Raw genomic sequence first — 25,530 nt, 5'->3', positions numbered from 1 at the left:
GACAGTTGTAGATGAGAGTCCTGCCGTGCCCTGCCTAAAGTGTGGACATCACTATTCACACCACCATCATGCACCTGATTTCCCCATTTTCTTTTCCTGTTCAGGCTAAAGTTTATGTTTGTCATAAGTTTACAAATCTAAAGAATACATTCTCAGGGCTGTAGACTTTACACATTTGTCAAAAGTTCATGATGATACGGACTTTCCCATTCCTTAGAAAGTTGCCTCATGCTTGTTCAGTGAGGCCGCAGACAGCCCACCTACAGAGGAACCAGCATGGTTGCATTCTGGTTTTACAAACCGTTCTACAGAGTAGGTACATGTTTAAATACTCTGTGGAATGAGCTTGACTTAAAATGGTTTCTGAAGTGGTTCTTCCATAATAAAGGCAAAAGTATCAAAAAAGAGGGGAGGGGTGAGAACTCCCCAGACTGGTTTATATTTTGTTCTGCAAGGCTTTCTCATTTTTATGGTGTTAGGATAATAATGCTAAACTGTAGCTTTAATTATATTGTAAATAAGATTATTTTCACTTATAGTGGCATTTTATATAATGTAATATTTCTCTTAAAGCCCTAGAATATTGGCTGAATAATTATGCTAATGAGAACCTGAATTGCAATATTAGTTATTCATTTCAGTGGACTATTGAGAATCCTCACTCTACTTGATTAAAAAATGGTTTATGTTAGAACATTGCAGTTCTTGTCAAGCTGATAAAAGTTTAGATAATGTTAGATCTAATTATGTAAAGTATACCATTTGTTTTTGTTTTCAGACACAAGGGATTTGCCACGTCAGGACATTTTCTTACAAATCCCTTTGTTTTCATGTTTGGAAATTATTTTTACAGTGTTTTCCAATTATGAACAGAAAACTATTTAGGAGAACATCGAAATGCCATGACTAGTTGTTGTGTGGGGACTCATGGTAGTTCTTTGACTTTGGGAATCAGGATGATTTAGTTTTCCAATTATTTACCCGACATTTCTTTTCATCCATTTATTTCCCTTCTCTAAGTGCTGGCCTGCTCACTGTCAGCACAGGGGCCTCTGCAAGGGGAACTTTGGCATCTGACACTATGCCAAACTTCTGAATTGTTTGAAATTTTCATACAGTTGTTTATGATTTTTATTATGCTTTACTCAGGTTACTGAAAATCATTTGTGCCTGCCTCAGGATCCGTGTAAGATTCAGAAATCATTACAAGTGGTTGGCAAAACTTGATGAATACTTAACAAATAAGCAGTTTACATCATAACTATTGTTATATTCCATTGATCAGGATAGACAAATTCAGGAAGCATCTGGCTTTTATAGGATGCAACAAAGGAGAGTTAGGGGAGGGAGGGGCCTTGCAGTAAATCCAAGTAAATAGTTGTTCAGCTGCATTTTTGCTGGAATATATGGATTCCACATAAATCTGATATAGGGCTCATTCTTCAGGGAGTATTTCCAAACTATAAGATATAGCCCTTTTAAGATCATAATTTCTATTTTATTTTCAGTTTTATACTGAGAAAATAAGGGTCATTCATAAAAAGTCATAATCTATTATCAGTGCTGCAAAAATACCAGTATCATATTTATTTTTCTAACTTTTAATAAAAATTTGAATAGAATAGAATAATTTAATAATTGTTCTTATCCATAACTCTCATATTCTGTTATCACTGTATCACTGTCATCCCATTGCTCATTAATTTGCTCGAGCGGGCACCAGTAACGTCTTCATTGTGAGACTTGTTACTGTTTTTGGCATATCAAATATACCATGGGTAGCTTGCCAGGCTTTGCTGTGGGGGTGAGATACTCTCGGTACCTTGCTGGGCTCTCCAAGAGGGGTGGAGGAATTGAACCCAGGTCGGCCGCATGCAAGGCAAACGCCCTACACACTGCTATCACTCCAGCCTATATTCTATTAAAACTGTTAAAAATTTGCTTCATTTACATACATACTTTATACTTAAACCTATGTGATTGTATAATTGCTAATTCATTTGAAAATAAGTCACAACGTCACAACACTTCTAAATATTTAATACTATATTTCTTGTATCATTCAGAGTTATTAATATGTTAAAGTATAAAATGGTGATAGAATATCCATCCTCAAAGATTTCCAGGACAAATGCCAGAAACTTTGGGTGGGGTGGAGGGGACAGGAAGAGTTGGGAAAAGGACTAATGCCAGATGATCCGCACTCACTTCTGTTCCCTACTGTTGGGTTCTGTAATTTGGGAAAGGTTCACGGTGGGCATAAAAAAATGTATGTGTTCGGGGCTGGAGCGATAGCACAGTGGGTAGGGCGTTTGCCTTGCACGCGGCCGACCCGGGTTCGATTCCCAGCATCCCATATGGTCCCCTGAGCACCGCCAGGAGTAATTCCTGACTGCGTGAACCAGGAATAACCCCTGTGCATCGCCAGGTGTGACGCAAAAATAAAATAAAATAAAAAATAAGGAGCCAGGAGTGAAAAAAAAGAAAAAAAAAATGTATGTGTTCAACTGTAAAAGAAAAGAGAAGCCAAACACATATAGAGCCATTTAGGGTGAGGAGAAGCATGCTCATTAGCTGGCTCAAAGGCTCCCTTGCTGTTTAGTATGTTGTAAAATTTTATAGGGGATTTTTGTTCCAGTTTGGCACTTTCTATAATTTTGTGTTGTTTTCAGTTGGTCTTATGCATCAACAAGTAATCAAGTAATTCCATTATTCTCTTGTCAAATACACCAGATATTTGAGTGTTGCCCCCCACCCCAACCCCAGATCTGTGAGGAGTGCCAAGTTGTTCAGGAATGTTTATAAGTCGTGGTTTAAAAAATGCTCCAAGACCATTTGGTTAGATGATGGTGCTTCCAACTGAGGTGCAGTTTAATGTTTTCTGATGGCATGACTGGGGTGAAGACTGATGGGTTTGGTGATCATTAATAATCGAATGAGTAGCTCTTCTTCAGGGATTGAGCGCTGAATGTAACAGTCTGCTCTTTACATTGTGGTAAACGACCTAACTTCTCCGTCTCCCTTTGTTTGGAGAATGACTTTGTACTAGTAGGAGATATAGTGGAGAGCTTCATTTGCTTCTTGCTAACCCCCTTCCGTACTCCCACTTTACCATGAGCCCATTTTTCTCTGGACTTTGAACACTGGATTCAGATTGGTTGTTTTCTACCCACAACATTTCTTCTAACAGGTTCATATGTTAGTTTACCGGGCTCAACATTTCTGGCATTAGTTCCTTTCCCTCCTCTTGAAAGAAACCGTCACAATGGGCATTGTAATGTTGAGTGTAATGGAGCAGTGACGTTGATACCACAAGGGGGCGCTTTTAACCGGGCTCATCTAAAATTCTCAGCAACCCTTGATGAGAAAGAAAATAAGCTGATTGACTCTTTCTCCTTCTTTCTTTCAGGCCTAGCAGTTATGCATTCCCAGAGCACCAATCAGCTTGATGTGGGGAACAACCCTCGTGTGGGCACCAAACGTTACATGGCCCCCGAAGTTCTAGATGAAACCATTCAGGTGGATTGTTTTGATTCTTACAAGAGAGTCGATATATGGGCCTTCGGACTTGTTTTGTGGGAAGTGGCCAGGCGGATGGTGAGCAATGGTAGGTATCCAATCTGTTCTGGCCAAGCTCTCTTGGTGCTGCACCTTTAAAAGGACAAATGGGGGCTGGAGCGATAACACAGCAGGTGGGGTGTTTGCCTTACACGAGGTCAACCCGGGTTTGATTCCCAGCATTCCATATGATCCCCTGAGCGCTGCCAGGAGTAATTCCTGAGTGCAAAGCCAGGAGTAACCCCTGTGCATCACCGAGTGTGACCCAAAAAGCAAAATTAAAAAAAAAAGGATAAATTGTTCAGTGTTTCAGTCCACATTGTTCCTTGAATTATGCTAGTTAAATTATGGGTGAGAGATGGAATGTTGATAGTGTTACGTTTTAAGCCACACAAAAGGATATAATTATTTCTTGCCTTTCTTTGGATTGTCCCACATTTCTTTATTATTCCATCTTCTTTTTATTTTTTCTTCCTTCTCACTCTTTTCTCCTCTTGAGTTTTCACAGGTGACATTTAGTATGAGGTGAATGCTCATGTAAATCCAAGATGTGTTTTTGCTTTGTTGTGTATCATTATTTAAACATAGATTATCGACAAAAGGCTCAGGTTATGTACTCAAAATTCACTCCTTTGTAAAAGCAGTTCTACCCTCTGTATAAGTTAAGTTTAAATTCAGGAGTCCTGGAGCTGGAAAGACAGTACAGTGGGTAGACCTTGAATATGTCTGATCCAGGTTTGATACTCTGCATTCCATTTGGTCCCATTGGTCATGAGGTACCAGTGGACAATCTCTATCCCATTTGGTCAATGCCAGGATTAATTCCAGAGTGCAGAGCCAGGAATAAATCCTGAGCATAACTGGGTATGACCTAAAAACCAAAAACAATCAATAAATAATTGAATAAATTCAGGAAGCCTGAGCAGGTGGTTTATGCATGTCTTCTTATAATTTTAAGTGTTGACTCACAGTTCAAAAAAATTTGTCAGTCATTTCAAACCTGTGTCCTCTCCTCCTCTGCAGTCAACTCTCTTGTCTTTCCTGTATCCAAAGCAGCCACAAATACATTGTTGAATTTTACTGTAAGTTCGTAGTATTCTGAAAGCACTGCCTATATTCTTTCAAATTCCACGTGCTTCCTATGCCCAGCATGGTTATTATAGCAGACTCTCTTGAATTGACTAAATCAGCCTCTTCATAGCTGCACAACTGGAAATTTTATTTTACAGAGACCATGTCTGAAATTATTCCAGGAAAACAGAAGAAAGTGCCTCATTCATCGATTATTAATACTATTTTTCAAAGACCCTTTCCCCTCCTGTGACCCATTGGAATTCTGGACTTGAAGTATTAAAAAAAATAGTGCATGAAATCTCTAACATCTGTGCCTTCTCCCACCTTCTCCTGATCTTTTCTTGTAAGGATTGAGATTCTTAGGGGCGATCATAATGTTCATGAATAACACAAGAGCATCTTTCTGTGAGGGAAGTGAAATGTGGATAATTGAATACAGTTTTAATGTGCCGTAATTAAAATTGGCTTGCCTCTCTGGTTCTCCCCTCCACTCTCCAACTGCTGAGTTTGTGCTTTGAACAAACAAACTAAGAGTATTAAAGCCAGTGTTTCAGATTAAACAGAAACATACGTGCGTTGTAACCTGGCAATTCTTTTTTGAGGGTTTTTTTTTTTCCCCTGATGAAATCATGAGTATTTTCTTGGTAAGTGTTTCTCAATCATTCAGAGCTACTAACTTGCATCTTGTAGCAGTCAAATGCCTCAAGAACTGTTGGCAATGGACAGATTTTTGCTGATTTATAGTGTTCTGAACTTTGCCTGAAATTGCACATCAGCTTCATGTCTCCATTCTCCTTTCCCAATCATTCTTTAGTACTTGGAACTGAAAATTTGTATTCTGCTTTGTTTATTTTAGAAAAGTGAGAGGAGGCTTGTGATTGTACTAAACTGTCTGGTGGGAAATTGGCCCACAGTATACAGAGGAAGGTACAGAGGAAAGTGAGGACCGTGTAGAGCTGTTTCCGGTAGTGGGTGTCCAGTGGGCACCAAGCAAGTGTATATGACGAAAGCTGAACGTGGCAGAAACTTGGGGTTGGAACTGTGTAAGAACTCATCTTACAAACTCATTCCTTGTGTCACAGACATAAACCCAGATGGACTTCTAAAGATCATCTGTGATTAATACTAGTTGGAAATTAGAATCATCCATTTAAAATTTAGCTCAACAAATGGTACCATTTGCTTGATCTGTCTACTGCTTAACATTCATTTTGAAAAAAAGATCATGAAGCATAAAGGAGAAGGAGTATTTCGATTTTTTTTTTCTTTTTTGGGGGGGTCACACCCAATGATGCTAAGGGGTTACTCCTGGCTCTGCACTTAGGAATTACTCCTTGAAGTGCTGGGGGGAACCATAAGGGATGCCGGGGATCGATCCCTGGTCGGATGTGTGCAAGGCAAATGCCCTATTTTTTTTTTTTAATTGGGGGTATCTCCCATAAATATTCATATGCTTGTGACACAAGAGAGAAAGTACAGTGGGGAAGGTGCTTACCTTGCACATGGCTGGCCCAGGTTTGATTCCCTGGCACCCTCCAGGAGTGATCCCTGGGTACAGAGCCAGAAATAAGCCTAGATCATCACTGGGTGTCACCCGGAAACCAGAGTAAGTAAATCTGTCACTGTCACTGTCATCCCGTGCTCATCGATTTGCTCGAGCAGGTACCAGTAATGTCTCCATTGTGAGATTTGTTACTGTTTTTGGCATTTCGAATATGCCACAGGTAGCTTGCCAGGCTCTGCCGTGGGGGCAAGATACTCTTGTTAGCTTGCTGGGCTTTCTGAGAGTAAATAAATAGAAAAAATGAAAGAAGGAAGGAAAAGAGAAGGGAAAGAAAGATACTTAACCTAAACTAAAACTTAAAAGTGTTGGGGAGACAGATGGAGACCTGGAATTAAGGTGCGTGTGCTATATACAGCCAACCCTGCTTCCATCATAGGCCCCAAATGGTCCCCAACCATCACTGGGTATGGTCTGGGAGGCTCCTGAGCACTGCAGCGTGTGGCGTTGCACTTCCCAACCTCTGTCTCTCCTACCCCAGTACCATTGGGTCGAGAAGGATAATTTACATCCTTGGACCCTCTTATTAATCTGTAGGCCTGCCTAATTGACTGAGAACCACAGGAATGGTCCCCTGGCCCCTTACACACTGCTTGTTAGGCCCCTCCAAAATAAAAAAAGAAAGAAAAGAAAGACAAGAAAATGTGTGGTACTGCTTGAAAACCTGTTTTATTAATATTAATATTTTAGTTGTCACTACCGCAAAATGGAGAAATAATGATAGAATAACATTGATTCCACTTATATTAAATGTTTATATTTCATTCTGCTTCTTCTCTTTGCCCCATGTATGTTTATTTTTACTTAGTGGTTATCATACAGATTTCTCTTTGTGTTTATATTTTTTTGTCTTTTGTGTTTATTAATGTTATTTTAATGTTTCTTCTTATTTTCAATGTTCACATAATGTATTCTTAGTGACCATTTCCATATATTAGATGTCCCGTCTCCTCCTATATTTGGGTCTATATAGATATCTTTGTTCACATAACTTACTTTTGGGGGATTCTTCATCTAAATAGAGGTATGGATTTGGAGCAAGGGATGTGGCTCAAGTCATTGAGTTCAGTCCCCAGTACTCTATGTCCCTAGTGGCCCCAGGACTACCATATGTGTTGCAGCTCCTGCCATCTTCACCCCAACAGTAGCAACTAACACAGAACTATTTTTTTTTAAAGTACACTTACTACATCCAAATGTATAGATATTTCTGTGACTTGATATGTAGTTCCAAATTGCTTTCCATAAGACTCATACTAATTTATAATATCCCCATGACTCTGGGGTGCAGTATACCTATTTTACTATCTTAGCAGCTTTAGGAATTGTCACTGAAGAAATATATATTTTTGAAATTATTGCTTATAAAATTACTTCATTTAAATATATGAACATCTTAGGAAGGTCATTATAATTATGCTTCCTTTGAGTTTCTGAGTTCATTATAAGAATTGATGGCCAGATAGTTCTCCTGGAGCAATGTGATCCTCAAATGAAGCAGGAGTACAAATATGTTGCATTTCTGTTTTCATTGAAATTTTACTTTATGAAAAAATGAAATTTTACTTCATTCTTTTTCTGTGCAGGAAATGAGAGTTAAATCTTCATTTTTACATCTGAAAATTTCTGTTTCGTCTTTTGTAATTGATAAAAAGGAAAGTCATTTTCTCTCCTTTCCTGTGTGAACTTTGTATAAGAACTAAGAACTTTGCTTAGTTCTTAGTTCTTAGTACATACACACATATATACACATATATGTGTATATATAAATTTTTATTTTAGGCACTGTGAGTTACTGTTAATGGGAATGTTAATGGCAGACTTTCATGTGTACAGAGTTCTAATACAACTCCTTCCACTGAGGGTTCACTTCTGTTCTCCATTGTTAAAGTGTTGAACCCCTGCACCCCAAACCCTACCATTTTCCCCGGTGAGCTCTGTTCTATGGGCCAGTTGTCATGTTCTGCTGCCTTTGACCATTTGTTACCCCTTACTATGTTTCTTTGTATTTCACAGTATGAATTGGTGGTTCTTAAATTGGATTGTGGATTTTGCATCACCTAGAATTTCTGAGTTCATAAGTCTGGTGCTCGGTTGAGAATTTCCTCTCTTAATGACCTCAGGTGATGCTGCTACTACTGTTCAAGGACCATATTCAAGGCCCCATGTTTGATGGTACCTTAATGGTACCTCAGGTGATTCTGTCACTGCTGTTTAAGGACCATGTTCAAGGCCCCATGTTTGAATATTCACTCAGGCAAAGCAACAAGACTGCTTGCAAGGTCTGATGGAATTCCTAAAGCTATGAGGAGTTCATTTCTCCTTTGAGAGTGTTGTATTTAACCACTGACCTTTCTCTCTAAATTCTATTTCTCTGGCCACATTCTTTCTGTTTCTTAGAGAGTTCCCTAAGCACATTTGTTTCTAGTTGCCTGAGTTCACTTCAGCTTGAGGTGAACTTCTACATGGTGTTTCTGTAAATCAGTGGGTCTGTCCTAATTATAGATTTCCATCCTTTAGTTTTGGTCTGGTCAAAATCTTCATTGTTCTTTTCATGTATTCCTGCAGCATTGTTCTCACTTTGAGTAAGATTTTCTCTCAAGTCTCAGCCTTTGCTCTTATGCCTTTCTTGGTGTTGTTTACAAAAACTCTTTATCAGTGTTGCCCTAATATTGTGTGGTTCTCTACTTTTTCAGACTTAAAAATTAAGCTTAAAAAATGGAATAACATTGTATTATATTATTGGCTTCAAGTTTGTACCTCATAAAATCATCATCTGAAATACTACATTAATTTCACCACGAAGTAGTCCACTTATGTTTTTACCATACATTTACTGCCTTTTATTCACTCTCTTTAACCCGTAGTTCCCTTTTGTTCTTTTACAACTAATAGGTCTAGAGCCAAAAGTGTTATTTTTGTTCTGATTAGATCATTCAGAAGTTGCTATACCATATGAGGGAAATAATCCTGACTTGATCTTTCTCCATCTCTCTCTGACTTCCTTTACTAAGCACAGTACCTTACATTTTCATGCAAATTGCAGGATTATATCAAATTTGCAACCAAGTGGCATTCCACTATTAATATATGACATGTCATTTATGCAATCAATTGATGATGGACACTTAGGATGTTTCCAGCTATTGGATATTGTGAATAACGTTATAATAAACATAGAGGTGCGTTCATCTTTTAAAATTGCTGTTCCTACATTTTTTTCTTAGGGTAAATAGTACAATAGTTAGGATTTTTATTTTTTTATAATTAGTTTTTGTTTGGGGCCACATGTGGCAGTGCTCAGAGTTACTGCTGGCTCTGTGCTTAGGGGTCACTCCTGGCAGTGCTGGGAGGACATACATGGTGCTGGGGATCAAACCAGCACCTTTCTTCATCCTTTTGAACTATAACCTCAGTTCCAGTATTTTAATCAGGGTTTATTTTATTGTCACTTTGTGAACTCTTGATACAATTTAGATATTAACTCTTTGTCAGATCTGCAATATATGATCTTTTCTGTTCAGTATATCATTTTGTGGAATTTCTTCTGTTGTGCAGAAACTTTTTAGTTTGAAATCCTGTTTCTTTAGTTTTGCACTAATTTCCCTTACAGTTGAGTGTATCACTTATTTTCTTCTGTCTGCTTTATGATTTGGGGTTGTAGAATCAAGCCTTTAATCAATATATTTGAATAGTGTTAGTGGTGAAATTGTATTCTTTTGAATGCAGCTGCGTAGATTTTCCAGCCACTTTGAGGAAAATTTCCTTGCTCTACAGATCTATGCTTTTTGCTCATTTGTCATAAACGATTTTCTATACACGCGGGTTTATTTTTAGGTGATTTGTATTACATTGATCTGTATGTCTTATTTTTATTTCTATACAATGCTGGTTTAGTTGCTGTCTCTTTTTAGATAGGTTAATTTTTGTTAGGGAATTTAAACCATCCATTTAAATTTTTTTTACCTATGCTGAGAATTATTTTTGTTCTTTATATTTTTGCTCTTTCCATGAAACACAAATAAAATAAGAATATTTTTGTAATAAATCTAAATTGGGGGGGTTCTTCATCTCTGAAAAATGATGTAGGGATTTCAATAGGCATTGAATTTGTATATTGCTTTCTGTAATATAGCATTTTAACATTATTAATTCTTGCAGGCCATGTATACATTTATCTTTATTTCATTTAATGTATCTTACAGTTTTGGGTGTGCAGGTCTTTTACTTCGTTGCTTAAGCTTATTTCCTGGCATATGTTTATTTATTAGTCATTTGTCCTCCCAAGTGATGCTCAGAGGACCTTAAGACCATTCTTGGTGATTTGGTCAGTGACTGGTTCCTCAATTCAAGTTCGAGAATGCAGCTGCCTATTTGCTTAAAGGATTAAAAGGACATATTCACCTGCTTATGTTGTAGTCAGAGATGTTGCTAAGCATTAGATCTTTATGTTTTATTGATTCTTTATTATTTATAATGCTCACCTTTTTTCTGTAATATTTTATCACTAGAAATCTTATTTGAGTTGATGTAAATATGGTGATTTCTGTCATTTTAGATAGTAAATTTTTGTAGTTGTTTTGGAGGGACTGTCCAGACTTAATTGCTTGGGGATTAATTCCAGTGTTACTCAGGGACCAGGTGGTACTGAGGTTTGAGCTCACGGTCTCCTGCATGAAACACATGTGCTCCAACTCTTTGATCTCTCTGATCCCATGGCTTTAGTATTTTATTCCATCCAATCATTTTTTGCCTTTTAATTTAGGGATCTAGTCCATTTACATCATTTACATTTAGGAATGATTTCTGATATACAAGAACTTTCTACTGCCGTTTTGTCAATTTTCTTGTCTAGTTAATGCCTTATACAGTCTAATTAATGATATTAAAAAATTGTTTCCATTGTTGTCTTGCAATGGCAAGACTGGGAGTTGCACACTTTTGTTGTGGCACTTGCTGGAAGTCACACACTTGGTTGTAGTGTTTTGTACACTTAATTGTGATATTAAAGAATTTCAAGCAGCAGTGTTCATATTCAGCCTGTGTGTTGGTGCCAGGGATCAAACTCACAGCCTCATGCCTGCAGAGCAGGCCTTTACCACTGAGTTAACCCTGGGCCCACAAACACATTGTTTTGTTTTTTAGATAGAAAATTTCCTTTTAACATTTCTTGTAAATGAGATCTGAACATTGTCATACTTCTGCTTTTATTTTTTTTTTCAAAACTGATTTTATTTTATTTGGGCACTGTGTTCATTCATGAAATTGTTAATAGTAGAAAGGCTCTTTTGCATAATACATTTCTAGTGCTAGGCCCTCCACCAGTGTCCCAGTCTTCCCCACTGAGTCCCCATCCACTCTGCCTGGTGACCTTAATACTAAAGACCAGTTCTCTGACTTTTCACCTGGATATCAGATGTGACTTCAGTTGGAGGACAGTGGAGAGAGAGAGAGAGAAAGACAGAGAGACAGAGAGAGAGAGACAGAGAGAGAGAGAGAGAGAGAAGAGAGAGAGAGAGAGCATAGTGTGACAGGAGCACACTGTGACATGAGATTAATTCTGAGAGAATTGCATCTCATTATCCAATAATTGGGACAGAAACCTAGAACATAAATCAGAAGTTAGATTCTCCTTTGTCTTTGAACTTGGACAAAATTTCCTGGGTGGTCCCAGTGTTGTCCTCAGAAGGAAAGGAAGTTTGGTATACTTGCCTAATATCCATGAAAATCTCTTTACCTCACTTTGCATTATTTAAAGCATAGCCAGGTCCACAATCCTTTGTCTACATTTTAGAAACCCTTTCGAAGTCTGAAATCCCAGAACTCAGAATTATTTGACAGAGCTGAATTCATTTGGAAGTCTGACCTGACTTAAATTAACATGATTCTTTATCACTATCATCCTGTTGTTCATTGATTTGCTTGAGCGGGTGCCAGTAACATCTCCATTCGTCCCTGTTCTGTGCTAGTGTAAACCGATGGCATACTGGGGACTCTTTTAGGATCAGGGGAATGAGGACCATCGTTGGTACTGTTTTTGACATATGAGTACGTCATGGGTAGCTTGCCAACTATGTGGTGCATGATTCTTTATATCTTTATCCTATTTAATGTAACTTCATATTTCATTTTTAATTTCATTTTTATTATAGAAATGTGTTTGATTATGAGGTATTCCTGTCACTGCTGGGTTATCACACAAAATATGGTGTGTATTTCTTGTTACCCGTGTAAAATGTAAAAATGTTCCAAATTCTGCAGGCCCCTTGAACCTGAGAGTTTCAAAAGATTTTGGATATGTAATCAACATTTTTTCAACTGATCAGCTAATATTTAACTAATATGTATTTAGTGTCTATTGTAGGGTAAGCATTCTGTTCTGTTGAGCAAAAGAAAGAGACTGAGAGCAAATTTAAAGGTGCTCATTTTAGTTGCAGACAAATTACTATAAATTAATAGATTAAGTTGCTATGGTTGATGTGTACAGAAAGGACACTGAACTTTATCTATCAGCCTAGTGTTGTGGAAGCAAAGTGACAGTATCTTCTCAGAAGATGTAAAGCATTAAATGAGTCATAAATGGAATGAGAACATATGACTAGAAGGACAAATAGGTGAGAATGAAAATGACAGTTATATAATATTGCCAGTAGGTAGGCAGAGGGAAAAGTTGCAGGAGAGTCATAATAGTGGCCTGTTGATGGAATTGCAAGAAATTCAGTGGGGCTGATGTCCCACGTATGAAGGAGGATAGTGGTGTCAATGGCTTAGTTGCTTGTGAGCACAGTCCCTCGAGTATAATAGAATGCACCAAGAGGAATGATAGAATGACCTGTTACCTCAGTTTTCTCCCAAAGATCTGATGGGAAGCCATGGGTTATGTTGAATAGCAAGCTGGAAAGGACTCAGAGCTTTAGGTTCAAGGTGCCCCTGTCAAGGGGAAAGAAAGGCTGGGGACCCTGGTCCACGGTATGGATGCAGAGGGGCTCAAGGAAGGCCTTGTCCAGGGAGACCTGCCTTTTAGAAAGGCCACACGGGCATGTCATACTTTTTGAAGTAGCATATTCATAGATCTGTGATGTTCACTTCAAGATGTTGGAACTAAGGCATGGCAATTGAGGGGTTACCCAGAACCATGCAGCAAATTAATGGTAGACATATTGGTAAAGATCGCTTTGCTCCAGAGAAAACTTTCAATTAGACATATGCCCAGGAAAAAAAACAATCACATAAATCAAACACACATGCCAAAAAGTGTGGGGGAGTTAGGTTATGAATAATTCCTTGATTTCTTTCTCTGTGCCCCAATGAGTCACACCAGCTGCCTTAAATAGAGAAGCAAGGACTGGCATTGTTCATCCTTCTTTGACCACTATTCCAGATCTCTGCTTCCCCTGCCTTCCTGGATTCTTTGTTGTTTTACCACTCACTTGGCACTGGAGTACTCTGGTTTGTTCATTGGCTGCTGACTTAAAGGGACTTAGAGTTCACGTTTTTTGGGGTTGGGGGGTCTTGGCTATTCACATTGTCAGTTTGGCAGGAACAAGAAAAATTATATGTAATTTCCTTCTGTGATGACACAAGTCACTTCATTCTGCCTTTGATCTTCCACACTCCCCACCTATGTGTACCTAGCCCACTCTTTCTCTCAAAAAGTTACCAAGATTTAACTTACCTTTGCCTCCCATCCATCTGCTGAAATGCCCCTTCTTGATGTTTTCTCATTACCGTCCTTGTCTCTGTCTTGAGAACTCCTTAGCTTTCCCTGTCTGCCCAAGCTTCATCTTCCGGAAAGCCACACAGAGGCTGTCAACTCCTGAGTAGCCTCCACACCCCCCTTTCTTCACCTGCCGCCACTCCTAGTTTGTGATCTCCTTTCCCCATTTCTCTGTTCTCCAGTAGCAGCAGCTGTTACTTTTTTTTTATTTTGTTTTGTTTGGAGGTTGTTTTTTTGTTTGTTTGGTTTATTGAGTGAATTTAGGAACTTGCAACTAAAGTATATTGAGATTTTATGATCTGTTTATTGCCTGGTAAGATAGAAAGTAGGTGGAATAGAAATGGAATGAAAAAAATTGTATTTTTTTTCATTAAGACTTCCAAGGTTAAACATGTAATTTTGTGGTCTGATTACAAGAAGAACATATGTAGTGTATGTTTCATTGGTTAAAATGCATGTTTTCCTCAGTCAGTGAGAGTTCCATGTGACTGGAATTATTTTCCTCTGGAAAAGCATGCCCAGTATCAGATGGAAACAATAATTAATTGGTGGTTGAAAAAAGTATGACTAAGTCCCAGACATAATCAACTCAATGGTCTTTGAACATGAATCTTTTTGTTAAAATCTCCGGGAGCTTTAGTTAGGGCCAGAGACTAGTGGAAGAGCACAGACCTTGCATGTGTGAGGCCCGAAGATCCATCTCTGACACCAAAAATTAACTAAGAATAACAAATCATAGGGAATATTTAATAAGATAAAATTGTGGTCAGGATCAGTACACAAGAACCCCTTCAGTTTAATATCCTGAAATTCATCACTGAGGTATCACTGTATATATATATTTTTTAAAAAAAGACATGCCTTTAAAAAATTTTAATAGAAAAATTCAATTTAGAATTACTGTTAACATTCACATAACTATTCCTGTCCCAGTCAAATTACTCCCAAATAGCTGGCTATTCTCTTAGTTCTTAAACAAATGAAACCAAGAGGCTATTAAATGTATTCTCTTTTAAAAAAAAAATGGGGGTTGTGGGGTCTATTTCTTAATTGTTTCCTACAAACTGAATTGTCTCTTGGAAAAAAAAGTAGATGTTCTTGCATATTACTTTACAGGTTTATGTCCAGTTGACTTTTCTGTGTTATCTTCCAGTACTTCAAAAAAGAAATACTGTTTGAGTGTCCTCCAGAATTATATTTTGTGTGGGGGACTGTAGAGGGGGGGAAAAGGGGAATGAGTGGTTTATTCATACCAGGTGATGTTCAGGAGCTCTGCTCCTGGGTCATTGCTTGAGGGATCATGCGGTGCTGTGGATAGAACCCAGGACTTCAGCATGCAAAGCTCTGGAGCTATCTCCAGGCCCACTTCTCAGCATTCTTGCAAGAGAAATAGGTAGGATCTCTGAGATGTAATCTCCCAAGTTTCTTCTAAAATGTAGTGCTCTGTGTTCACCATTTCTTGTCCTAATTCAATTTAGTAAATAAGAAATAAGACCTGGTTACTTTGAGGGGTCTTCATTTTTCCATGACTATTTTCACATGCATTTGAAAACCAGCTTTTCTCAATATAATCTAATTTATGTCACTTTACTTCTTATGCCTCATCAGCATCCCTAAGAAGATGACTGAGGCTTGCTTCCTCAACAATATAAGGATAATTTCAATATATCGGATCAATAAAAAAAATAAAATAAAATAAAATGTAGTGTTCTGATGTGCAATGTGAACCTGTTAATAATCTATCAAAAAAGGATTTATTCCACTAATAATGTTACAAATGCAGTTGTGCAATACTGGTAAATTATTTAGAGTCAGAGCATCAATGAGCTAATTTTTATACATAAGTGACTCTGCCTTCAAATTTGAAAATAAACTTAAATTTAGTTGACTGAAGTATAAGGAAAAAATATCTGTAGCATGTTCTTAGTAGATGCTCCTAATAAAGGTTTACTTTTGTATGAATACCTTACATTTATGTGAGAGTTGTAGGAATGGATTCTCAAGGTTAAGAAATTCTATTTCTTAGATAAATGAAGAGTACCGAAGCTTTTTATGTGATTTGAACTAACCAGAAGCATATAACTTTTCTCATAGCTTCTTTATGTCTCTCCCAGTCACTTGTTTGGCCTTTAGAAAAATAACAGTGTTGGGGAGAAAAGGCAGCTCAGATAGAGAAGGAACAACAAGTAAAGGATATTTGGAGGACCAGCTCGGGTTGGGAGATGCAAACCGAGTGTAGACTATAGATCAAACACAATGGCCACTCAGTGCCCCTAGTGCAAACTACAACACCCAAAATGAAAGAGAACAAAAGGGAATGCCCTGCCAGAGAGGTGGGGTGAAGTGGGGGGGAGGGAGGGAGGGATCATTGGTGGTAGAGAATTGGGCACTGGTAGAGGGATGCGTACTCGATCATTGTATGACTGAAATGTAAGCACAAAAGTTTATAAATCTGTAACTGTACCCCACGGTGATTCACTAATAAAAAGTTTTAAAAAAAGAAAAAGAAAAATGTTGCATGGAGAAAGGAAAGAGATCTCTGTCTTCATTGTTGAAGCCTTTGGGGTTGGAAGAAAAATAATGCTTCCCCCTCGCCACCCCCTTGTCTTTTTCATCTGCCGATAGGGGAGAGCCAGTTTTTTAATTCCAATTGATAAAGCTTTAAATTTCTCTGTGAAATTCCTCTTTTCTTAGTGAAAGGGAATTGATAGAGGTTTTCTTGAGCATAAAAGGTTTCTAAAGCTCTGGGAACCATGCCGTTGCAGAAGCTGAAACTAGCCATTTCTCTATTTGCTTGGTTTCAAGGAAATTCTTTCCCTTTCTAGGCATCTTCTACCTTCCCAAATGACTTTTGTCCTCTGCATTTTTGCCTTCCCCTGAGAGTACTTAATTGGATCATCACACATAGCTAAGCCTAGCACTAGAGGCACTCAATAGAAGTTTTCTTTTTCTTTCAATTTTTAATTATTTTAATTAATTTTTTTAAGCGTGCATGCAGTTTTTAAAGGGCTGGAGTGATAGCACAGCGGTAAGGTGTTCGCCTTTCACTCGGCCGACCCATATTCGATTCCTCTGCCCCTCTCGGAGAGCCCGGCAAGCTACTGAGATTATCGTGCCCGCACGGCAGAGCCTGGCAAGCTACCTGTGGCATATTGGATATGCCAAAAACAGTAACAAAAAGTCTCACAATGAGAGACGTTACTGGTGCCTGCTCAAACAAATCGATGAGCAATGGGATGACAGTGACAGTGAATTTTTTTTTTAAATTTTTTATTAGTGAATCACCATGAGGTACAGTTAACAGACTTATAAACTTTAGTGCTTGCGTTTCAATCATACAATGGTCGAGTACCCATCCCTCCACCAGTGCCCATTTTCCACCACCAATGGTCTCAGCATCCCTCCCACCATCCTCACCCCGCCCCTCCCCCAACTCCACAGTCCCCCCTCCCCCCCACCAACCCCACCCAACCTCTGTGGCAGGGTATTCCCTTTTGCTCTCTCTCTCCTTTTGGGTATTGTGGTTTGCAGTAGAGGTATTAAGTGGCCATCATGTTCGGTGTATAGTCTACTTTCAGCCCACATCTCCCATCCTGAATGGGCCCTGATAGCACCCTTTACTTGGTGGCCCCTTCTCTATCTGAGCTTTAACAAAGCTGTTCATGATTGGATTTTAGTCATACAGTAGTCCAACACCCATCTCTTCACCAGTGTACATTTCCCAGAACCAGTGTCCCCAGGTTCCCTCCCATTACTCCCCGCCCCCCACCCCCTGCCTGCCTCTATGGCAGACACTTTTCTTCTTTCTCTCTCCTTTTGCGCATGGTGGTTTGCAATATTGATACTGAAAGGTTAACCAGAATATCCCTTACCTACTTTTAACCCTCAGCTCTTATCCAGCGTGAATGAATGAGGGTATTGTTATCATCCCTTCTAATGGAAGGGATTATTTTGTGGAAATAGCTTGCTCCCCCCAATCATTTGATAACAAAATGATGTCCTGGGTTATTAGCTTCCCTCTAGTTTGTGAACTATGTTTTACTTCTATTTATGACCTAAATGCAAGGTTAAAATACTTTTTTTTTAAAAATCACCAAGGGGATTTTTGCTCTCTGCTCCGTTGGACATCATGTCTATTTATTCATGTTATTGAAGCCTTATGTTAATAACCAAATTACATAAGATGCAGCCATATTATATCTCACAATTATTCTTTTTCCAGTTCTCTTTAGAACTGCTATTCATTACCTTATTTCACACTTGTTTTGAGATCATGCTGGAGCTCTCAGAATCACATTGATATTTGAGGAAAGTAATCATACTTTCTGTTTTATATTACAGTTCTTGTCATCCGTCATTAAAACCCTTGGGGTGGGGGGAACCTATGATTTGGCCAACCCAACACAATTCTTGTCTGTGTATGTGCACAGGTATTGTGGAAGACTACAAGCCACCATTTTATGACGTGGTTCCTAATGACCCAAGTTTTGAAGATATGAGGAAGGTGGTTTGTGTGGATCAACAGAGGCCAAATATACCCAACAGATGGTTCTCAGACCCTGTAAGTATGCCAGTTTCTTATATTTAGTTCTGATCTTACTTTTCGGTTGCTCTTGAGTGTCAGTTGGTTTAGGAGTTGAAAGATCTTCTCATTCAATTTATTGCTTTCCATTCCTATTTTATGTAATAGGTCATAGACTTAGTTAAATAGGTTCCCAGAATGGTATCATTCTTGAAAGAGCTATACCTGATAGATTTTGCTTATGAATATCATTCATATCCACTAGGATTTCTTACGGCTGAAAAGTTCCAGGAATTAGAACACTCATTGTGCCACTCGACCAGAACTACAGTTTCATGTATAACCCAAAAGAGTTTTGAGTGCTGATTTTAACCTTCCTTCCGTGCAGTTCTGAAGTTCTAAATACAAGCTCTTCAATGCTGAGGATCATTATTGCGCTGCTTAGATTTTCTACTACTTAAGACATTAAGAAGTGATCTTTCCTGAAAATTTTAGTATTAACTCTGAGTTAATATTCATGCTTTGAGCATCCATAAAACCATTAAAGAGATCCAGACTGGCTCATGCAATTTGCCCAATAAAGTCAGTTGGTTGGCAATAGTATTCCAAAAGACAGAATTAAAGAAACTCAAGAATAGTTTCTTAGTCAGCCAAGCGTTATTGGTTTGAAGGTGACAGTAGCATTACCTTAACTTAATAAGACCAACAAAGATCTACAAAAGTGGTTGACAAAATTAACCCCTCTCCTTCCCCAACACAGAAAAGCTGTTTTCATTGTGGTGTATGTTCTTCCTCTCCTCAGACATTAACCTCTCTGGCCAAGCTGATGAAAGAATGCTGGTATCAGAACCCCTCCGCAAGACTCACAGCTCTTCGTATCAAAAAGACTTTGACCAAAATTGATAATTCCCTAGACAAATTGAAAGCTGACTGTTGACCTTTTTATCTTGTGAAGAAGGAAGAATTGATGTTGTCCAGCTGGGACCTAATGCTGGCCTGACTGGCTTGTCAGAACAGAATCCATTTGTCTCCCTCCCTAAATGGCTGCTTGGACCTGGCAGACATCTACCCAGCCACGAGTTGGGGAGACACCAAAACCACCCTAACCTCGCTCAATGACTGTGAACTGGGCATTTCACAACTGTTCACACTGCAGAGACTAATGTTTGGACAGACACTGTTGCAAAGGTAGGGAACTGGAGGAACAGAGAAATCCTAAAGAGATCTGGGCATTAAGACAGTGGCTTCGCGTATCTTTCACAGGTCTCCTAGACACTCCCCACGGGAAACTCAAGGAGGTGGTGAATTTTTAATCAGCAATATTGCCTGTGCTTCTCTTCTTTATTGCACTAGGAATTCTTTGCATTCCTTACTTGCACTGTTACTCTTAATTTTAAGACCCAACTTGCCAAAACTTTGGCTTCATACTCCACTGGTCTGTCTTTGGATAATAGGAATTCAATTTGGCAAAACAAAATCTAATGTCAGACTTTGCTGCATTTTACACATGTGCTGATGTTTACAATGATGCTGAACATTAGGAATTGTTTATACTCAACCTTGCAAATTATTTATTACTTGTGCACTTAGCAGTTTTTACAAAACTGCCATGTGCATATGTTAAAGCTTATTTTTATGTGGTCTTATGATTTTATTACCGAAATGTTTTTAACACTATACTCTGAAATGGACATTTTCTTTTGTTATCAGTTAAATTCACATTTTAAGTGCTTCACATTTGTATGTGTGTAGACTGTAACTTTTTTTTCCGTTCATATGCAGAACGTATTTAGCCATTACCCATGTGACACCACGGAATATATTACTGATTTAGAGGCAAAGATTTCAGTAGAATTTTAGTCCTGAACGCTGTGGGGAAAATGCATTTTCTTCGGAATTATCCATTATGTGCATTTAAACTCTGCCAGAAAAAAATAACTATTTTGTTTTAATCTACTTTTTGTATTTAGTAGTTATTTGTATAAATTAAATAAAATGTTTTCAAGTCAAAAAGTGAATTTTTTCAATGTATAAATAAATCTGATATAAAGAATTTTCTTATGAGAATTATGAAAACACAAAAAACCTAATTTGTAAATTGAATTTTTTTTTTCAGTTCTAGTTTGTAAGGATGTTTTCCAGTTTGAATTTCCTATCAGAAAGTTTGAATTTTATTTCTTTTTTTGACTGTGAATACCTTTTTTTGACTGTGAATTCCTTTTTTCCCTTGATTTTGAAGTAAGGGTAACTTTCTCATGTGACCTCCCTTCCTCATAGTGTTGGTGAATTTAGTAAAAGGTGAGTGAAACGTGGTCTTATACATCTTCTTTGCTACTTGGGGGCAAGTCCATTGTTATTTTATGCTCTCCTTGTCTTGAAAAGGTAGGGCTAATATAACTCAATGAGAGTAGAGAGATGAACATCCTGAAATGTTCATCAGGTTAAGTTAAATAGCATTAATGTCCTATTTAACTTTTTGAAAACATGTAAGGAATGCCTAATGGAATTTGTATTCATAACTCTCTTTAGGTTTGCGGTTGGTATTGAGTATACTCGTCATTATGCTGCCAATCTCTACCATCATCCACAGATTTTGCAAATGTGAAACTCTGTGGACATGTGGTGTGACTCAACAATGGAGCACTCATCTAGCATGTGTACGGCATTGCTTTAAAAAAATGAAATTCTGGGGCCAGAGAAATAGTATAGCGGGTAAGGTGCATACCTGCATACAGCTGACCCAGGCCCGATCACCAGCATCTCATACCATCCCCTGAGCACTGCCAGGAGTGACTGATTCCTGGGTGCTAAACTAGGAATAACCCCTGAGCATCTCTGGGTATGGACCAAAAACCAAAAACCTAAGTATTATATATAATTAAAATCTCTCCAATACACTTACCCCGCACTTGCTCTCAACCAAATATTCTCTTTCTTGTGTTTGGTTATTCTCAAATACCTGTGTGGATATATCATACAGTATTTTTCCTTTTGTAACTATCTTTTTCACTTGGCATAATGCTCCTCAAGATTCATTATTATTGTAGCACATATCAGAAGTTCCATTATTTGTATAATAACACATAGATAAATAGTTCCTTTATACGGATAATAACATTGTTATATTCATTATTATATCTCCTGTTTATTTATCTGTTGACCCTGTGTTGTTTCCCTCTCTTGCCCATTGTGAATAATACTACCTTCCTGAACATGGATTCTTAAAAATCTCTTTGAGGGACTGGATAGTAAGGGGTTAAGGTGCTTTCTTTTGTTCCCTTGCACCATATATTGACCCCTGAGCACCATCAGGAGAAATCCCTGAGCATGTCTGGGTGTTGCCCTGGGGAAAAAACAAAACAAAAAAGAATTTGAATCCTGTTTCAGTTGTTTTGGCTATATACTCCAAAGTGGAATGAAGTCATTTAATTTTTATTGAAGTATTTTGTTTTTATATTTATAAAAATACAAAAGTCCACATTAAGAAGCAGACCCTTATTTCTCTAGAGTCCTATCAGTAAACAGAGCAGTTTATCATTCTTTTCCCATTTACTTCACAACATATTCAACATATGTAACTGAGCAAATTTTCTCTGAACAACTGGGGGATTTCGACCCTTCTCTTCATCTAAAAATGGGTGCATAGGATCTAGAAAGATATAGGTATTCTACTTGTTGTGATCAGGAAAAGGGGACCGGGAGAGCACAAATCCCTGTGTACCCAAAGGAGATAGGGAATTTGGGATTTTTGCATTCTAGTCCAACAGAGTCAAATTTGTAGAAAAGAGAAAATAACCATCCAAGATATTCTTCTTAGCTGCACCTATGACAGCATTGGAATATGCTAGACTTTTATGGGCAATCCTAGCTACTTCTTTGCCAGAAAAGGTATAAAATAAATGGTGAGTTCAAGTCATTGAACTTGGAACTGAAGGATCTGTTTCCAGTATCTCAGGAGGAATGTGATTTCTGGGAAAAGGAAAAGAAGGGAAGGTAGGGCCTGGAATGATAGTACAGCGGGGAGGGCGTTTGCCTTGCACATGACCAACCCGGGTTCTATCCCCAGCATCCCATATGGTCCCCCAAGCACTGCCAGGAGTAATTCCTGAGTGATGAGCAAGGAATAACCACTGTGCATCGCGGGTGTGACCCAAAAAGCCAAAAAAAAAAGAAAGAAGGGAAGGCAGATGAGAATACCTAAAGCATTGAAGAAATTGGTTTCTTACCTTCTGATTTTAACAGGTGACCCACCTGTAGATCTCTGGGAGTCCATCAAGAACGCCCCTATCAGGTATTCCTAGAGTCCCAGGTGTTAAAACTAGACTTTATTTCCATGTGACTTCCAGCTTTGTATTTGTGAGTGCTTGTGATCCAATTCTAGTGGGTGAAATCAAAAGGAGCTATAGCTGCACCTTCTAGGATATAAGGAGTTCTGGTTGCCAGTCTATTGATTTTTAACAACCCAAGCAAACAGATGCTTCACTAAGAGTTTTCACAAACCATAAAAAAATCAAGGAAATGTGTATCAGAAATGTAACTTTCAAAAACCCAACTCAGATACATGGAGTATTGCAATCTAACTGATAAAGAGTTCAAAATATCTAATGTAAATAAATTTCACAAACTATAAGAAAGCTCTTTAATAAACTCAGGAATAAAATTAATGAACACAAGTTCTTTACAAAAAGTATTCAGTTTTAAAGAAAAAGCATATTCTGAAATCAACATTAGATGAATGAGATAAAGAAGGTACTTAAGATCAGAACAGATGAGATGAAAGAATGAATAAGTGACTTTGATGATGGGAGTTTAGAAATGGTTCAATTAGAAGGGAGAACAAATAATTTTCTTAAGCAAAGAAAATTATTAGATCTACTTGAAAGCAAATACAAGAATAATTGCTTTGCCAGAAGAAGATGGATGGAAGTGAGAAGAGTTTAAAGAAATAATAGCTGAAACTGTCCACACCTGGAGAAATAATTGGATATACAAGTCTAGGAAACTAATTAGAATGGCTGATTATCTCCGTGCAAAAACCTTGAAGACACATAATAATGATATTGCCAAAAATTAATGCTAAAGGATACAAAGCGACTAGTTAGAGGAAGTAATCAATAAAGAAATCCCTGTAAGACCACTAATGGACTTCTCAGCAGAAATTCTAGGCCAAGTGAGAGAGGGATTATGTTCAAAATGTTGAAAGATAAAAATTACCAAACAAAAATAATTCACCTATAAATGTATATTTAGATATAAAGAATGCACAAAGTCTTAAACAAAATTTGAAGGAGCTTACCATTATTGAGTTTGCTTGCAAGAAAAAATAAAAAAGACTTGAAGCTCGGATAAAAAGTTAATGACAAAAAATGAAAGTACATAATTCTCTGGTAAGGGGAAATTAGAAGTAGGAAATGAAGTGTACTTTGTGTCATGTATTAACTACTTACTATAAGGGTTAAAGGAAAAGTATTGGAAACTATAGTAATTTTTAATTGTTAATTAAAAAGGTAAATTCTGACACCAAAAGCATAAGCAGTAAAAAGGTGGAATGATTTTAAACTGAAATAAAAAGTTAATGACTCACAAAAATGAAAGTACATAATACTTAGGAAAAGAAAAAGTATTATGAACATTTATATACATTTGAAGACAAATTGTTATTAATGTAAAAAGGATTTTTTTCTGTACAGTGTTTTAAGTGAACTTAGTTATAACCATAAGGCGAAAATCTAAACTAAAGTCATGAAATATTAAAAAGAGAGGGGACTGAGCAAATGACCAGGGAAAATTAAGTTTACAAGTACAGGGAGAAACAGAAGATACAAAATAACCAGATTACAGGTGATAGTAGTATGTTCTTACATATCAATAAACAAAATAACCAGATTACAGGTGATAGTAGTATGTTCTTAAATATCAATAATTGCTAATTGAAATGGACTAATTTCACCAATCAAAAGGTACCGAGTAGCAGGATGAATTTAAAAAATAAAATAGACACAGGCTTGAAGGAACCATGCATTGTCTGACTTGCAAGGCCATGAATTCAAATCCCTGGTGTTCCACATGTGCCACAAACAATTCTAGCAACTCTGCTTTTTGAGTCTGGGCAGTCTTATCTGTACCCTCTGGTGTCATAAGCAATTTCTAGCACCACTTCAGTCAGGTGTGTATAAGCAACGCAAAAATGGGTCTGACCCCTGGTCAGCAGCATGACCACAATTTGCATGTTTCAGCTAGAGAGTGTTAAAGCTAGCAAGCAGATGTGCATATACTGCAAACAAAGGGCTGCAAACTTCTGTGGGTACCACAGCCAAGGGAGTGCGCCTTGCAACCTGTCTTGTGGCCCCCACCAGTCGCCACAGCTAAAAATGTGCAAAGCACTGTGTCCAGATAGAGCAACTTTCCCCATCGACACAACACTGTTGACAACAGTCAAGTGAAAGGGGAAGGAATGAAAGTAGAGCTAACTAGACACCGACTACAAAGGACACAGCTCTAAAGACATAAGCTCAGTGTCAAAAGAGGATATTTTATTCAGGTGGAAATCAGAAGAGTAGAACTAACCAAGGTTGTACCAGACAGATAGACTAAGAAAACAAATGACAAAGAAGCCCATTATATGATAGTAAAAGGGCCAGCACATCAACAAGATGTATAAATATATATACATTTTAATATATATTAATATATAATATATATCAATATATGTGCATTCTTTTATATATATACATATATATATAGCTTATATATATATATACATATATATATATCCTTCAGCCATGCTCAAGGCCACTCCACACGTTCAGACGAGCCTAACACATGAAGGGACTGGCAAAGGAACCCAGTTATGCAGGACCCAGGGCTGAGATCTCCACGCCTGCTCGGATTGGGACTGGGCCTTCTCCACCCACCATTTTCCAGTAGCTTGGCAGCCACACCCACTAACTGCCCCTGGCACCTGCAATCCCACCAACAGCCAACATCCAAAGACTATAAGACTAAGCTCCCGGACATGGAATAGCCTTGTTCTCTTTCTTAGAGAACCTGACAAACTATCAAGAGTCTATTGCCCATACGGGAGAGCCTTGCAAGCTC

At 38.0% G+C, this 25,530-nt stretch overlaps 1 protein-coding gene across 4 annotated transcripts in view; it reads left to right on the top strand.

Annotated features, from left to right (window-relative positions):
- ACVR1 (activin A receptor type 1) overlaps positions 1–21,515 on the top strand; it is a 139,102-nt gene extending 117,587 nt beyond the window's left edge. For all 4 annotated transcript variants that reach the window (XM_055123059.1, XM_055123056.1, XM_055123057.1 and 1 more), the window contains 3 exons: positions 3,410–3,607; positions 18,341–18,471; positions 19,235–21,515. In XM_055123059.1, the coding sequence (XP_054979034.1) occupies positions 3,410–3,607; positions 18,341–18,471; positions 19,235–19,369 (464 nt within the window). In that variant the 3' untranslated portion in view covers positions 19,370–21,515. The remainder of the gene's footprint in view (positions 1–3,409; positions 3,608–18,340; positions 18,472–19,234) is intronic.
- Positions 21,516–25,530: the final 4,015 nt, after the last annotated feature.

Source organism: Sorex araneus, chromosome X (assembly GCF_027595985.1).
Source record: "Sorex araneus isolate mSorAra2 chromosome X, mSorAra2.pri, whole genome shotgun sequence".
Lineage (NCBI taxonomy): Eukaryota > Metazoa > Chordata > Mammalia > Eulipotyphla > Soricidae > Sorex > Sorex araneus.
The sequence above is the reverse complement of the archived record's forward strand: the minus strand, read 5'-3'. Positions and strand labels throughout refer to the sequence as shown.